The sequence below is a fragment of the Apis cerana genome, linkage group LG9 (genome assembly GCF_029169275.1).
Source record: "Apis cerana isolate GH-2021 linkage group LG9, AcerK_1.0, whole genome shotgun sequence".
Taxonomy (NCBI): Eukaryota; Metazoa; Arthropoda; class Insecta; order Hymenoptera; family Apidae; genus Apis; species Apis cerana.
This window is the reverse complement of record NC_083860.1, coordinates 114,390-133,640: the sequence shown is the minus strand read 5'-3', so window position 1 is coordinate 133,640 and position 19,251 is coordinate 114,390. Positions and strand designations below refer to the sequence as shown.

Here is a 19,251-nt window from a genome sequence, read left to right as displayed (position 1 = left end):
CATAACTAATAAACTAATAATTACTTCATTTAGTATCTGTCTATAATTTTATAAGAGTATTATAAAAAAATTAGTTTTATAAAAGTAAAATAAGTCTTGGATTGAAAGTATAATGATTTATTCTTACTTATTATTTATCTATTTTTATAACGATCATATGTAATTTTAGTTGCCCAAGAATTTTATATTTTATTGTCATATTTCGCAGATTTGTATGTTAGTTACCATAATTTATATTTATAAAATTATATTTATTATATTTATAAAAACAGATAAACAACAATCGCATACTGATATATTGTCTTAGATGTACAAGGTGTTTATAAAAATATCGAACATTTTTGGAAGATAGATATCAAAATGATAAAAAAGTTTAGATACATATGTCCAATAAGGTTTAATTAACGAGTTATAAGCATTTTAAGTTTATATTAGATAGAGTGAAACAGTGAAAGAGCGAGAATGTTCAGCTGATATGCATATTGCAATGTCGCTTATATAGCAAAATGAAAGTAAATATACTACTTTTTTTATATTTAATTGATTATTTCAAATGAATTTCAGTGTAATATAATATAATGTACGTAGATAATTCCTTATTTAACAAAAATTTAATTCGAATAAATTTTAGTAAATTTCAGTATATATTATATAATTATATATATATATATATATTAACATATACATCACTTTATACAAATATATAAATAAATTATTTTATGATACGAATAGATTATTTAAATCCATAGTTGAATAGTTGTATGATACTCACTCTTCTTACCGAACCCATTTTACCGAACTTTTTTTTACTTATGTCTTCTTACCGAACCCATAAGAGCAAATTAAAACACATTCCCATAATAGATGTAGTAAGATTGAATGTATATATAATATGTGTGTGTACACATATTATATATATATGTATATATGTATATATATTGTTTATATATATATATAAACAATTATTGCTCTATTTCAGTGAACTTATTAACAATAAAAATGAAGTTTTTTTTTGAAGATTTGAGGTCATTTTTTTTAAATAGAAATCTAATAGAAGAAGAAAATGTTCACTAATATAGTTTTTTGAAAATTAAGAAAAAATATTTTTCAATAAACTTTTATTTGTAAAATTAAAAATATAATAACTTTTAAAAAAAATATATCTTAGTAAAAAAGAATGTTATGATCATAAATTAAATCAGCTTTATAGAAAATTGATATTAAACAATAATTTTTGATAACAATTTGAAAAAAATTACTTTTTTTGAAATATTTTCATAAATATAATAAAAATCAATACTTTGTATTTATATATTTTCTAGTATGATGAATAATATTTATGAATAAATTCAAATTTAATGCACAAAAATAAAAAGAAAGACATAAGAAACTCTCTATTATCAAATAATAATATTCTGTTAATATGTTTTATAGAATCTATGCTATTATTTTATTAATTATTTTTTGCGTAAAATAAATGAAATTTGTAGATTGAATTTTAAACTACGATTTATCTTTTTCTGTATTATCAAAATAATATTTTATATAAATATATTTGTTTCGAAAAACGACAAAAATTTGTTATCATTTTGTCGCGATGTGTAATTTGTAATTGAATAAATTCATATAATAAAAGTTTACCAAATTTATCTTTATATATACTTTTATTATAATTTTTCGTTTAAATAACCAGAATTTCTATTCAGATAAATAGATTTAATCATTTGTATGTATAATAATTTTAAATATATATGATAATTGAATATATATTGATAGAATATATATTAATAATTAATTGTTAAATATATATGAATTTATTTAATTAAGTATTAATGAACATTTTCCGATATATTCAAATTATTCAATTTGCTCATGACAAATTCTACAGTAATTTTTTGACTTACCAGTAATTCTTCCAAGATTATATTTGTATCTTTTCCTCAAAGTATATCCAATGTAGCCACAAGTATGTGCACCAAGACTATGTCCAATGCAATGCATTTTCAAAGGATTTATTTCTCCAATTTCAATCAATTGATAAACTAAACGAGCTGTCATTGCACCGATTAATCTTGTATTAGCTACGGCTTGAGTATATGGCGGACCTGCACCAGCAATCCAATTCACTATTACTACATTACAATCTTCTTTTACTAGTAATTCTTTCATAGTTCTCTATAAAAAAATAATTTTTTAATAATAATAAAATTAAATGTAAATTAAAGTTATCATGAATAACAACAAATTAATATGTAGTAAACGAATAATAACGAAAAAATTATAAATAAGAAAATTAATAAAAAAAAAACTCTTACACGAGAAAAATGAAAATTAAAAATAAAATTTGATAATTTCATATGTCAGAAATAGTTGTAATAAAATAATAATAAAATAATAAAAATTTAAAAAATCATAATTTGTTTCAAAAATTAATATATACAATCAAAAAATTTAAAAAATTAAATTAATTAAAAACATTTTTATATATGGTACTAGAATTTATTAAATGTAAATTTTGTAAATTTGTCAAGAAAAAGGTTAGAAATAAATAATTTTTATATTATTATATTTAAAAATAATTATTATTAATGAAAAAGAAAAAATATACAATTATTTGTTAACATTAAATATAAAAAAATATAACAAAAATAATTAAAAAGATTTGCATACAAAAAAATTCAACGATTTAATTTTAAGCATTCTATAAAATATTTACAAATAAGATTGAAATAGAAAAAATAATTTAATAGGTAGAAAAAATCATATTGTGAAAATTTTAATAAAAATGGAAATTCTTATTGCAATTAAATAATTAATTAGAACAGAAAATACAACGTTAAGGAAAATTGCACAAATTGAAAATAAATCATCTTCTCTTTATAATTTAAAACAAATAATTATATTTGTCAAAGATATATTGTCAACGATAAATGAAACAGGATCGAACTAAAATAAATAAGTATATAAATAAATATATAAATAAATATATATTATATATAAATAAATATTATATATAATTATATATATTAACTAGAATTATATCATATGAGCATGTCATTTTATAAATAAATATGATATGATTCGGTAATAAATGCTATAAAATTAGCATCAATAGAAACTATAACGAATAAGTAGTACTTGAAACAGTATAAAATAAAAAAAATATAAATAAATAAATAAATAAATAAATATAAAATATAAATAATATATAATAAAAAAAAGTACATAGAGTACAATAATGATATAGTGAAATAAAAATCTTTATAAAACAAATTAATAAACAAAGATATAATATATAATATATATATCTTAAAATACAAGTTTGACATATTTCTTTCTATCATCAATAACCGTCAAGATATTCAAGATAATTTAATTAGATACCTCATTCTACATGTAATAATTAGAATATAATTATATTTCTTTATAATATTCAATTATTATCAAAAGATAAATATGTAATATATTCATTTATACAACGTAAAATATGTAAAATATATAATGTAATATATATTAAATATATAATGAATATATAATTGTAATATATATTGAATATATAATGAATATATAATTGTAATATATATTGAATATATAATGTAATATAAAATGAAATATATATTTATTTATATATTTACGTATTTACATAAAAATTCACAATCTACTTATTAAATATGAGTTAATATTAAATTAAATATGAATTCATGACTTTATATCATTTTGGTCCTTGTTTTTTATTTATTATGACATAAAAAAATGTACTTGTTTTTGAATGATTTGCATATGCAAGTCCCGAAATTTGATTATATTATCAAATATTATTCATAGCATCAAATCATAGAATCAAAATACACATGCTCTCTTTTTGATTAGGAATGAATATTAGGAATAAATGTAACACAGTTACTTAACATTACTTATCATACTTACCATAACCCACGTTTTGTCACCATTATCAAGAAATCCATGAACGATAAGATAAAGATTATTCTGTTTTTTAAGAGCTGAATCATGAATAGTTTCATCTTTATCTATCTTCAATTCCTGCGGTTGTTCTATGATTTCACGAATATAAAGTAAGTAACGAGGATTTATAGAGTCCGGACGATCTGGAAATGTCGATACTGGTCTATGTTCTCCAGACCATGGTGAACCAATATAAAAGCAACCATATGGTTCGTAACATCGCCACATATACCATTCTATAAAAAAAAAATGAAAAACATATCTTATTTAAATTAAAATATATAAAGTTATTTTGTTTAATCTTATGTAATACTATATAATACTATAATTATTAATGTTATATTAAGTGTGCAAATAAGTTTCTTCCCCTTTTTTTCTACAATCATAACTTTTGAATTCGAATTATTTCCCGTTTATGCCATCTGAAATAGCGTTCTTTTATTTTTAAGAAGAGTCGTAATGAGCGTTCTAAAAATTTCTAATCCTATGCAACAATTTCAAATAATATGGCGTGCAAAAAATATTTCTGTCACTGCTTACTTTTTGCACTCCAGGAAATCAGCTGATGAAGGTTCTAAAATGGTTCGTGCAGCACTAAGAGAAAATGTTGTATCTTACAGAACATGCAAAAAATAATACCAAAGATTTAAAGCCAGAAATTTTAATTTAGAAGACAGTGATCGTTCAGGTGCACTGAGAAAGTTTGATAACGGTCAATTAGAGGAATTGCTTAACAAAACCCAGACAGAAAGAATTGACAGAAAGATTAGGAGTCACCAAATAAGCATCTATCTGAAAATAATTGGGTAAGTTAGGGTTATGGATCCTACATGAATTAAACGAAATGAATAAAAAAAACTCGAGATTTCTGCTATTTTTTTTTCACGACATAAAAGGAAAAGTTTTCTGCACAAAATTGTTACTGCTGATGAAAAATAAGTTTTATATGACAATCTCAAACGATGGAAATCATGGGTTAATTCTGGGAAACTGTCGACTTCAGTGCCAAAATTTGCATTGTAAAAAAGTTTTACTGTCTATGTGATGCATTTCCGAATCATCCATTATAAATTCTTTTTACCTGGAAGAACAATAATTGCTGAATATTATTAAAATCAATTAATGAATTTATACGATCAGCTAGAACAGAAACGTTTATTAGACAAAGAATAAGATACGTGATTTTGCAGCACAATGTTCAGTCATATTGCAAAAAAAACACAGGACATTTATGAATTGAAATGGAAAGTCCTGCCACATGCAGCATATTTTCCAGACCTAGCTCCGTCAGACTATTTTTTTCGAAATCTGCAATATCAATTGTCAATTGAAGTACTTCAACTCGGAAGAAATTATTCAAAAATGTATTGATAACTTCATAACCAACAAATAACCGTTATTTTTAGAATGAAATTTATAATTTACCAGGTGAGAAAAGGTTATAGAGAATAAGAATGAATATTTTGAGACGTAATCTCGTAACTGATTTATATAATAAAATTTTGAATTTGGAAAAAAAAGGGGAAAAAAATTTATTTGGGTAACTAATAATTAAAGGAACGTTATTATTCTAAATATATTGATGTTAGTAAAGTCACTCTAAAGTTTTATTTTAAATTTTTGAATATTATTAATATTATAGAATTATTATGTGCATTAAAAAAAATTAATAAAAATATATATCATTGAATCATTGAAATAGTCTTGATTAAATAAAATAATTGTCGAAAATTTATGTAATATGTATAAATCGTATAAATTTATATATAATGATAAATATTGAAAATATTTATTAGTTATTAGGATTATAAATTGAAATATTAATAATTTTTTTAATTAGTATTAAAATTGATTATATATTTTTTATATTTTATATTTCATTTATATATTTTGTATATACTTTTTATTTAATTATTATATATTTTTTATGTATTTTTTATATATAAAAAATATATAAAATAAAATATAATATATTTTAATATAATATAATAAATAAATTTAATAATTTAAATAAAATACATGTTTTATATATGTTGCTGGATTTGTTTGTGGCACATGATGTTATTGTTACGATTCCACTAGGCTACATGCTGTGATTATGCCAATATTTTTTATTAATAATGCATTAATAAAATCATAATGAAATTTTTTGCAAAGGAAAATGTTTGAAATTATCTTAGGAATCTTCAATTAACTAATATATGGGCGCACATATTAAGTCAAATTTAATGATACAGTATATATAATAATCAAAAAATATCAAAAAATTTCCTACGAATAACTTAAACAATAAAACCGACTAATTATAAAATAAGTAAAGAAAAAAATTACTCAAATAAAGTCAATATCAATAATAACAATTTCAAACTTATTAAAATTAATAAGAAAAGAGTTAATCAATAGATTAATTCAAATTTTTAAATAGCAAACTTACATTTGTCGAATAGTTACTATATTTTCCCATTGATAAATTTTTTTTTATATAAAATATCTTAAAAATATTGGAACCATAAATTGAAAATGAAATAATTTCAAACAATATTTTTTTTTGTAAAACTTTCGTTACTTTATTAACAAACTATTAACAAGAAATACTAGCCACTTACAAAATGCATAGCTTAATCAAATTACGATAATAGCATTAATTATATGCTGCGACCAAATACAAACAAATTCAAACAATATCTTAAATAAAATGTATTGAATATATTATATTTAATTTATTTATTCATTGTTCATAATATAATTCAATATAATTTTTATCGATAAAAAATATTTATTATATTCAATACATTTTCATCTAGTTGTTTGGATTTGTTAACGTTACTTGACGCGCTTAGCTAGTATTTTGTTATTATTTTTTGTTAATAAGTTATTAACAATCATAAAAAAAAATTTTCCGAAGAAAATATTGTTCGAAATTATTTTAAATCTTCAATTTACGAATATTTTTGAGAATTGAGAAAATTTTTGATATGTATGATATGTAGTTTTCCTTATTTACCATACTAGTACAACTACATAGTACAACAACATAGTACAATCATAATTTGTAGTATAATTGAGTACATGATTTTCATTATTGCAATTTCCAGGTTAATTGTACGTCTAAATATTTGACTATTTTTTTATCTTCGATATTTTATCGTTGTAAAGTATAATTTTTAAGATTTCTTTATGGAAAATGATGCATTTATTATAGTTAAATTTTTTGATTATTAACCAATAAACTAATATGATTTTATAATAATTTTTATTAACTGCTTCTTAGATCTTCGTGTATTGCAATGTTATCCATAAATGTAATGTACATATATGTGATATTATAATATTTAATATTATTGAAATATTTATTATATAAGGTATATAATATTGGATCTAATATACTGTTAAGAACAGATCCAAGCGATCAGATGCCTGGCTTTTATTTTCAATAATTTGAGTATCTCCAATAGTCTAATAATTTATAAGTGGGTATAATTTTCTAACACTTTCCAAATCTCCAATTTAAAAAAATCCCACTTCACAAATCACTAAATTACTAAAATAAAATTATATGTATATAAAGTCGCTTTGTAATGGATCATGGAAGCGAGCGCAAAGATCTTTATTCCCATGCGCTGGGACGCGATTCTGAGATCCCATCCTTCGAAACCGCTCACCAACGCGACAATTGGTCCTTTTAATCCCCTCTTAATGTGCATTTTCGCGAAAAACAAGAATTGGAGGAAATATCAAGGCTTGCGACAGTTGAATTAGAATAGAAAAACTAGATAGAATTCAATAATGATACAGTTTACATCAAAATATAGTTAATATCATTACAGTTAACTGCAAAGAGTTAAAAGTTCCACCATTCGTTCACTCAAAGCTCATAATATAAACATTTATACAGTTACGATACTTACGATAATAGATTATCTTTTGAGCAATAGCATCAGTTTGGGCATCTCAGTTGTGCAAAATCGTTTATCTTTCGACTTTAATAAATACTTTCCTATGATTTATATATCTTAGGAATTTCTTATTTTTATATAATATGTTTTACATTTATATAAAATTTTAATTAATAAATTGTTATCAAGAATATTGTTTTACATAATTTTTAGCTTTTTAAGCTTTCATGCTAGACTTTATCAAAAATTTTTTTAATGTCTAAAAAGGCATAACTATTTCTGGTATCATGATTTTATTAGATAATGAATTTGTTTGATTGTGGTATGTTTTTTTTTAAATTTTTAAAAAATTTTTGATCAGGTATTAAATTTTTGCTATTGATTATCTTTATAATTTTGATTATTATTATTATTATTATTATTATTTTAGTATCTTAGATAGAATTGATAGGAAAAGATTTATATGAAGAAAGTGAATTTTTATTTGATTTGAATAATATTATTATTTATTATTTTTTATATGTTTAAAAAGTATTGTAATTAATTTAGTAATCTAATAAAAATTATTATAATATCTTTGTCAGGAGATTTTTTATTTACTTTGTCACTAATTAAGTCGAAATTTTATTGATTTTGATTATTAGAATGATTATTTTTTTTCTTGTTCATTATCTTGTTCTATTCTTGTTCTCTTCATTATCTTGTTTCTTTTTTTATAATTTGACATATGTCTTGAATGTCTTTTGTTAAAAAATTCATGATTACCAAAATTTATTGTTCAATTACCATAGTTATAGAACTTGATTAGAAGATTTGATAAAAATGTAAACGTTAACGTTTTCGAAGAAATTTTTATGTGTTTGTTTTATGCCCGCATAGCATCATTTAACTTTATTTATTATTATTCTCGCATAATGAATAGTTCATTTTTATATGACATCAAGTTAAAGATATCTATTAAATTTTTTACTACGACATTCCTTCTTTAAAGATTTCTTTAACTTCTTTGAATGTAATTATTTTTTATTTTTTCTTGATTTATTTTTACAATTTAATTTTTTTTTGTTTTATTTTTTATATTATATATAATCTATAATAATAATAATCTAGAATATACTAGAATATATATCATTTAAAATATATTATATTATTTTGTTTTCATCACAAACGGTAGTTATGGATAATCAAACTACTTTTTGGATAATTTAAATTAAATAATCAATAGCATTCCAATATTATTTGGATTTTTTAATGGAATATTATATATATATTAGTTTTATTTTTCATTAATTATTTTTCATTATTTCATTAATTAGTTTTTATTAATCAATAATTTAATATTCTAATCTCTATATAATTTATATATATATATATATATATATATATATATATATATATATATATATATATAATGTGATATATAGATATTTAAATTAATTTCCAGTAATTTATGATAATATTTATATGAATATATAATCAGAACTACATTATTTGAAATATACTGTAATTGCTTTCTCTATCGAATGTTTAGTATTATACGAAATATAATGTATTAGAATTTTTATATAATTTTTGTTTGTAACATGAATTTCTAAGATTATAATGATATCAATATCATATATATAAATAAATACTATGAATTCATATATTTTTTGTTGTAATCTGTTTGTTATTTTATGCTGCTATTTTAATTAATTTTATTATTTATTATTTTTAGAAATTTTTTTTAATAATTCTATTGTGCAAAATATTATTGAAAGATATTTGTTATTGTTTCTATATTAATTGGATTGGAATAATAGCTATTTTAATTTTACAGATTCTGTTCAAAGTAATTATTTGAATGATTGATAGATATGATTTTGTTTCTGTATAATGTGATTATCAATTTATTTTTATTATTATTTTTTTCTGTCGTTCATTATTGAACGAATTAGATAAAGTCGTTTTTAAATTGACTATTGTGATATAAAACAAATGATTGATGTTTTGTTTGTATAAATGTTCTTTCATTTTTTTTTTTTTTTAGAATGGGAAATAATTTGTGTTGTAATTGTTTTCATATTATACAATCTTTATAGTTTATTTTTTTTAAACAGTTATCACACTTTACGTTTTCTACTTGTATATTGTTGAAGTATTATGTTAGATTTGACGAAAATTATTCTTTTACCTCAATAAATTTTTTTTTTAATTTATAATTGTTGCATATAAAATTCATTGATTTATTTACAATCATTTCATTGTTAATAATAATTTTCTAAAGATTCGATGAAATGTAGAATGTTTTCAGTTTTGAAATTTTTTAGCTATACATATTGTAATGCTTTCAATATTTTTGCTTCTATTATATTTCCATATGGTATAGATATAAGACACAATGATGTTTTGTGTATATTTATATTTGAAATACATTGATATCTATTTATATATTATAAGAAATATAAACATCTTTCTTAGTTGATAAAAAAATAAAATTATTAGATTTTGATTTTGATTTATCAATTGAAATTATTAAAGAAGAAAATTAAAAAATTAAAGTCTTGTTTATATCATTAATTTTTTATTTTTAATTTTTTCATTTCGGGAATAGTGAAATTGAAAAACATTTTTATTTTATTAATTATGTAATTAAGATGAAAAATCTAATACAAAAATGTTTTATATCAAGTTTTCTTTTTTCTTTTTTTACTCTAATATAAATATCTGTGAATGAAACTAGTTTTTTAAGAAAAAAAAAATTTCAAATAATAATGACAAGTAATAAATAAATTGTTAGATTATTATATTTAAAACTTTTACTTGAAATCGTAAAATTTTTGTATTTACCATTTTTTTTCCAAAATGTCTTCAAAAAATGAGATATTTAAATATAATATTTTTAAATTCTATATATAAATTATTTTTAAAAAATTATATTATAAGATTTATTATATCATTAAAATGTTTAGTTGCTATATTAGTATACCAAATAATAGTTACTATATTTTAAATCCCAAATAATATATTTCTTCATTGCATATACATATATACATGCAAATCTATTGTATATGTGATATTCATATAAAATATAAATTAAAAATCATTACAAAATCATTACATAAAAAGGAAAAAAAATTATATTTTATTTAAATATAGGATATATAGTAATTTATTTTTAGGAAAACATAATAATATATAAAAAATATAAATAGAGTATTTACATTGTAAAAAAAGTTTTTTAGAATAATAAATATTATAAGATTCTTATAATAAATTTCTCTATTAATAAAAATAAATATAAAAACTACTTTTAGTAATGTTTACTAATTAAACAAAAATAAATATAGAAATAAATTATTATTTTATACATACCAATATTATTAACCAATATTATTAAGTATATTATTTTATACGTATCAATATTTTAAAAAATTAATCAAATTATAAAAATACTATTTTCTAAAGAAAAATTAATAAATATAAAATTATAAAGAAAATTATGGTAATGTTCGGAAATCATATTAAATCATATTAACTGATTACATTTATAAATGTAATTTATATTTAATACAAGAATATAACATTTCAAATATCTACTAACGTAAAAGATTCAAAGAAATAGTCATGACAAAACATTAACACGAAATAATAAATTTAAAAAAATGTTACCTTCTTGAGAAATATTTATTTATCATTTTCCAAGCCAAATGGTATTTTTTACCCTTTATTGCGCATAATTAATGAAATGTCATATGTTCTCACATTCCAATATATCGGGTATGAATAAAAAAATTATAAAAAATGATACTTACAATACATTTTATATTAACAAAATATAATATTAAAGTTAACCAATTAATTAATTATGTAACAATTGACAAAAACCTGATTTAATATACTAATTACTAAGTAAATATATATTAAAAGAAAAAATTAAATTTTCTTTTTTTAAATATATTATTTTAAATATAATCTATATCAAAATACAGATAATTTTGATCGTGTCTTAAATTATTATTTAAATTAATAAAATATTAATTTTTAATTAAAATATAAAATTTGTTAGTAATAATAATAAGAAAAATTCTTAATTTCTTGCGGAAATTACAAATATTTAAAAAAAAAATTAATATCTGACCAAATATTTGGTAAATATTAAAATAATAATAAATTCGTAATAAAATCTTCAATTCAAAAATAAAAGATTAATCCAAAAATATTTAGCTTTCAGATTTTGAATATACGATTAATCATAAAATATGTTGTTAAATATTTTTGAAAAATTTATTTAACTTCATATTTTGATGTTTTATATGATATTCTCTTTATAAATTTGAAATATATGTATATAGATTCGAAAGCTTTCTATCATTTTTGATAGTAGAATATTATTAAAATCTATTTCATTATATATTATCTTTTAAAGTTTTAATTTTTAGACTTCATATAATTTTATATATAATATAATTATATATATTTATATATAATTTTCAATTATAAGATGTGAAAAAAGTTTATGAAATAATTTGTTGTTCTTTGATATTAATAATTACAAAAATTTTTTTTAATTCTCATTTTATAATTAATAATGTTTTTTATTATCAATTCAAATTTTATGATCATATTATTTATTCATATAACGAATTTTAATAAATTTCTTTTTATTTCTAATTGTCATCAAATAAAATATCTTTAAATCTTTTGAAGAAACTTTGAAATTATATAAAAATTATTAAAATAATATGTCATTTTATATACACAAAGTATTAATATATTTATGGAATTTTTGAAGAATCAATTGTTAGAACCCAATATAAATGCAAAATTTGATACATAAAAATTCTGATTGAAGCTTATGTACAAAATTAATTATAATTGAAATTTTAGACAAAGCGAGAAAAAAATAGAATGAAATTATCGTTTTCATTATATTATAGTCGCATTCTGTTTTTCGTTTGCTTCTTTTCGATGTAAACATAAATTCTTTATAATTTAATAAATAAGTTTTAATCGACATTTTTATATATTTTATATATTTTGATCTCTAAAATAAATCGTTCAATCTCGTGAATATAGAGTAGATCATTAATGTAGGTTCACTTTGAATATTACCGTTGTAGTAACATGACAAAATATTGCATACAAAACTATATATGTATATGCAAAGGAGGATATATTGTGATACAAACATTTTTTACGTGAGTGAAAATATAAGGAAGATTTCAAGTTTATCTCTATTTTTTTAAATGGAATGCTTTTTTTCATCATAATGTAATAACTGATGTTGAGAAGACTTTAATAAATATCAATCATTGAAAATTATGCAAAGTCAAATAGTAATAAAATAAATTTTCTTACATTATAAGAGATGTTTGAATTGATGACTGTTTTATGTTTAATGTAATATTGATAAACAACATTTTTCAATGTTCCCAAAAGAAAAAATGGGATCAAGTTTAGAGACCCAAAATGTAAACAAATGCTTATAACATTAATATGAATGGATATCAGTCTCAGTCGATTGCTAAATTAAATAGCTATATAATTATCAAAATGAATTTTTTTTTGAAAAACAAGTGAATATGATCTTCATTTATAGTAAAATAAATTTATGACAAAATTCGAAAAGAGCTGAAATCTGCTATGCTGAATGATTTCCAACATCCTTCGCATTGAACATATTAAAGATTATACACATAATTGAAAGAAACCAAAAATTTAGATTCTCGTAAAAGCAATCATCGTAAAACAGTAACTGATGAAAAAAATGAAACTAGTATTCTTGCAATTGTAACTCATAACCCGTAGATTAGTTCTCAACAAATTGAACGTGAATCGGGTATCAATAGAAGGAACTATGAATACTTGCACGCCATAAATTTTATTTATATCATATTACTCTCCATCAAGAATTAAGAATTACATGGTATAGATTTTATGAATTGCATCATATTTTATCAGTGAACTTTACATGAAATACAAATAAATGAAACAATTTTTTCTTCAATACTGTTCACTGATGAAGCTTGTTTTACTAATTATCAAGTCAAAAATCTTGAATCTCAATTTGTATAATATGCATTATCAGAGTGTCAATAATCCACACTGATTACGATAAGTTATAGTGTACGATAATAGTTATAAAAAAGTACGATAATAGTTATAAAAATATTAAATATAATATAATAATTATAAAAATATTAAAAAATAAATTATAAGAGCATCAATGACAATGGTCAGTTAACGTATGGTATGAAATCTTCAATAATTGATATTTACTGAAATCTTTTCAACATCAGCTATTATATCGCGATAAAAAAAACATTCTGTTAAAAAAAATAGAGATGACTTTAAAATCTTCTCTATGCCTTTATCCGCCAAAAATGTTTGTATCACAATACAATCCTATCTGTATAGTACAAGTTTTGAATACAATATTTTCTCATGTTATTACAAATAATGGCAATATTCAAAGTGGAAATAGTTAATGCCCCATCCTATATATATAAAAGAAACTAGAGAAAATTGATACATAAAGAAGTTTAATATATTTTTATATTTCCCATGTTAAAAAATAAAAGAGTAATGTACGCTTTAATACAGAATACTTTATGTAGATCATATTAGACTGTTTTAAACAAATTTATTAATTTAAAACTATTCTATTTAAAAAAGTATATTTTCATGCTAAAAAAAATGTAAGTTTTTATTTATATGATATTTATCACTATATTGATTTTTATAAAACATTATTAATTTTACATGAAAACATAGTTTATATCATATATATTTCAATTCTCATTGCTGTTTAAGATTAAATAATATAAGAATTATTTTGAAATTCTATGTTTGAGAAGATATAAAATATGCAGTCAAAAAAAATTTGATGTATATATATATATTATATTTGATGTATATATATATATATATATATATATATAATTTGATGTATATATATATATATTATATTTCCTTAAAATAATTTAATCTTATATAATCTATAATAAATATTTTCCTTAACAAATCATAATGGAAATTTGTATATTTTAATAGATATCGTTGAAATTAGTTATTAAAAAGTGTTATTAAATAAATTTATTTGATGATATATTACAAAAAATACAAAATATATAAAAAAATGCTGTACTGCAAGTTATTAATGAAAATAAAAATAATGGCTAAAAATCAATAAAATAACATTATTTAGATATATAATATTATAAATATAAAAATAACAAAAATATAATTTTTTATCTAAATTTCACAAATATTTATAAAAAAGAAAAATTAGTTGTAAAGTATTTATTAACTTCAACAAATTTTAATTATGTTTTTTATTATATTGTAAATATAATTTTAATGTACTAATATAAGCATTCGAACAAAAATTTTATTTTCATTATGAAATTTATATAAATAAATAAATAATTTTATTTTTACATCTAATATTTCCCACAATTATGTATCAGTCTACAGATATTTTACATTATTTACAAAAAAACATTTTTAAATATATTTTTTATTTAAATATTTGTTTTTGATAAAAAATAAAATGTTGAATGTAAATATATAAAACAATCATTAAAATATTATTTAATTTCTTTTATATAATATTTTTTTAAATATATCAACCGTTCCTTGTCTCCTTTATATACTATATTACTCTTCCGTATAATATCAACATGTAATATCGAAAATAATAATTATTAATAATTGTTAGCATATATAATAAATAAAAACAAAATATATAAAAAATAAAGATATTATTCTACATCTTCTAAAAGCATTATTTTCTGTATCGGTAAATAAAAATAAATAAAAGTAAAGATTTATAAATAAAAATTTGTATAAAAGCAACTTTGATTTTAATTCAAAATAAATTTTTTTTTGTTATATCGTATTTCATTCATCATAAAAATAAAAAATCTTTAAAAAAACGTCTTAAAAGAAACAATTGGATTATAACTCATTGGATTATAATCATTTTCCTAGAAAAAATTTTAAAATTTCAATAATTTAATTTATTTATTAATTTTTATAATTATTTTTAATTTTTATAATAATTAATTTATTTATTATGTATTTATATTTATTTAATAAGAAAATAACATTAATTCCAGTTATTAAAAGTAATAGGAAATAATAAGAAATTTATAATTTATGAAAAATATTTGAATATTTTCATAAAATAGTAAAAGAGGTTCTTTACATAAAAGAGGTTTGATGACATTATGATTTTCAATGACTATGTTAAATATAATAATTTGGAAATCATTTTAAATATTAAAAATCATTACAATTAAGATCATAATTGTAAGGCATAAGGAAAGAACAGATTAATTATCATTTTGCAAAATAATATGAATTCCTGCAATATGCCAATATCATTTCTATTGCGAAACCGATTTAAAAAATTAGAGTAAACAAGTAAATAAATAAAAAAAAAGTAAATAAATAAAAAAATTTCAATAAAAAATTGAAGAAGATAACAAAAGAAAAAGAAAGAAAAAAATGATATTTAAATCTAAATTATTGAAAATTCAATGACCTAAAAAATTCATGTACAATTTAAATAAAATACAAATTTTAAAACTAAAAATATTTAAAAACTAAGTATATTATTTAATAATATATTAAATAAAATAATAATAAGTAGTAATACTTTCTCTTCTTCTTTTTATGCATTTTCATAATTGAAATTTTAATAAGAATTAAAGCAAAGAAATATGAAATGAAAATAAAATTCATAATAAAAAAAGACATCTATTTTTTAAAAAAATATTTCTTTTTCTATAAATTTTGAAAAAAAAAAATTAGAGATTTATTTAGAAAATGAAAATAATTTTAGAAATTCAATAATAAATAAAACATTAATAATAAAATTTAAATTCATTTAGTTAAAAAACTAGAAAAAACAAAAAATTAATGAAAAAAAATTTTTTAATAATTTTTATTCATTTTATATAATTATAATTATATATAATATTTATAATTATGCTTGAATTAATAGATATAAAAAAAGTAAATAATCAAAATTTGTTTTATTATAGAATATAAATTTGTTTGTATTATAGGAAATTTAAAAAAAAAATGAAAATGAATTGTCAACAACGTTTATAGTTAGCAGAAAAAAAGAAAAAGAGAATTTTTAATATTTATTTATATATAATTGAATATAACATATTTCAATTGAAATTTTAATGTTTAAATATTACAAAAATATTTAATATTTAAATATCTAAAAATAAAATACATAGAAATAGAAATGACTTCATTTTACTTCAATTATAGCTCACAAGGAAAGATTCTTATTTATTCATTCTTTATTTGAATCCTTTTATTATCTTATACATAAAAAAATTCAGAAGTTTAGCAAAATAAAAAATAAAAAGATCTATAATAAAAGATAAAATATATGTATAAGTTATATGTATAAATTTATTTTTTTTTCTATTCTCATTTGATACATCGATATAATGTTTAATGAAAGACAAAAATCTATAATATAAATTTCTATTTTTAAAAATTCAGCAATGAAAATCACAACAAAACTATTTATTAAAACTATTATTAAAAACAAAAAGTATTTAAATTTTGTTTTTTTATATCATCACACAGTTATTCATATTTTTGATTAAAATTTTACATTTTGTTGAAAAACAAATTTAAAAATAATTAATTTTTTTATTTATAATTTTTTTTAATTATATAAACAATTAAATTTTTTACAAGATGATAATTTTTATTTGAAATATTTTTTTATATTTCTTATAGTTTGCGAGTTATAACTAATAAAATCTAAAAATAATCAAATTTTCAAAGATTGATTTCATTTCTATAAAATGATTTTGGGCAACAAAAAAAATTATATTATATAAAACTGCATAAACATTACATATTCCCAAGATTTCATAATGTTTTGAATTTCTGAATTAGAGATTTCTTTTTATAGAAGAATCACAGAGCGGATATGTATAAAATTATTATAAAAGATATGTAATTGTATATAATATGCATTAGTATTATATATATAATTCTATATAGTCTATATATTTGTATTAATAAAAATTTCTAATTTATTATCTAATTTATTCTATACACATTTCTTTTCTGAAAAATATATTGAACTGTCTAACAATGCTGTAAGTGTTTACTAATGCAATAATATTAATATCAATTTTGTTCTTATTTGGATTTTTTTATCGTAAGAAGAAAAAATAATAATAATAAATAATATAATTGCATTTTTACTGGATATTTTTTAGAAAATAATAAATATTATAAATATTATATAATAATATATGTATATAAATATTATAAATATTTTTATATTTTTTCTAAATATATATAATTTGTTTTAAAGATATCAAATTTACAAGATAACAAATTTATTTAAAAATGTTCAAATATATGTATTACAAATTTAATGTAACTTACTAAGTGAAATGACTTGATTTACCATATCAAACATTCGCACAAAGTATAAGTCGGTTTCATTTAAAAATTTTAAATATTTTTAATATGTTTTTTAAGATAATACAATATTTAATGTTCAAATTTAAATGTTCATAGTATAAAAATAAAGGAATGTTATTTTTCAAGAATTCAAACAATATTTAAAAAATATTGATAGAATATTTTAAAAATAAAACTATTATATGACAAAAATTATTCAACGATATATATAATATATAATATATAATATATAATATATAATATAATATATATATATATAATATATATATAAATTATTATATAAATATTTTATTTTTATTTTAAATAAAAAATATTTAAGAAAAGAAATATTAGTAAAAATTATTATATATTTATCATTTCTTATTTTATAGATATATATATTATATATCTATAAAATAAATAAATAATATATATATATATATATATATATATATATATAATAATAATAATATATATGTAATATATATATATTATATGACAATGTTTAATTATTTTAAATAATAATAAGAAATAAAAGATAATAATAAAGGAACAAATAATAGATCTATATGTACATAATAATTTATAATATATAATAGAAGTCTTCTCTTTGAATTATATTATAAGAAACAGATTTTCGAATCAAGAACAAAAATTAAAAAGAAGAACAAAAAGAAATATATTTATTTAAACTTATAATTATTTAAAATAATATTTGCATATCGTTTTCAACATTAATGTTCTATATATTTATTTATAATTAATTAAATTATCTTTTAATATATCAAAATATTTATTAATTACTAGAAACATAAATTTTATTTATTTAATGCACTAATAGTTTTTAAATAATAGCGAAATTTAACATCAAAAAAATTTAATAAATTGAAATAAAAAAGAAAAAATTAACAATTTTTTATAAAAGTTAAGTATAGTATTTTAGTAGTTTAATATA

General features: G+C 18.4%; 1 protein-coding gene across 1 annotated transcript in view; it reads right to left on the bottom strand.

The window, feature by feature from the left end:
* The window catches only part of LOC107995239 (pancreatic lipase-related protein 2-like), a 56,940-nt gene that overhangs the window by 20,190 nt on the left and 17,499 nt on the right, over positions 1-19,251 (bottom strand). The window contains exons 5-6 of the mRNA XM_062079097.1: positions 3,928-4,199; positions 1,905-2,175 (exon numbers count right to left, since the gene is read on the bottom strand). Of these exons, the coding sequence (XP_061935081.1) occupies positions 1,905-2,175; positions 3,928-4,199 (543 nt within the window). The remainder of the gene's footprint in view (positions 1-1,904; positions 2,176-3,927; positions 4,200-19,251) is intronic.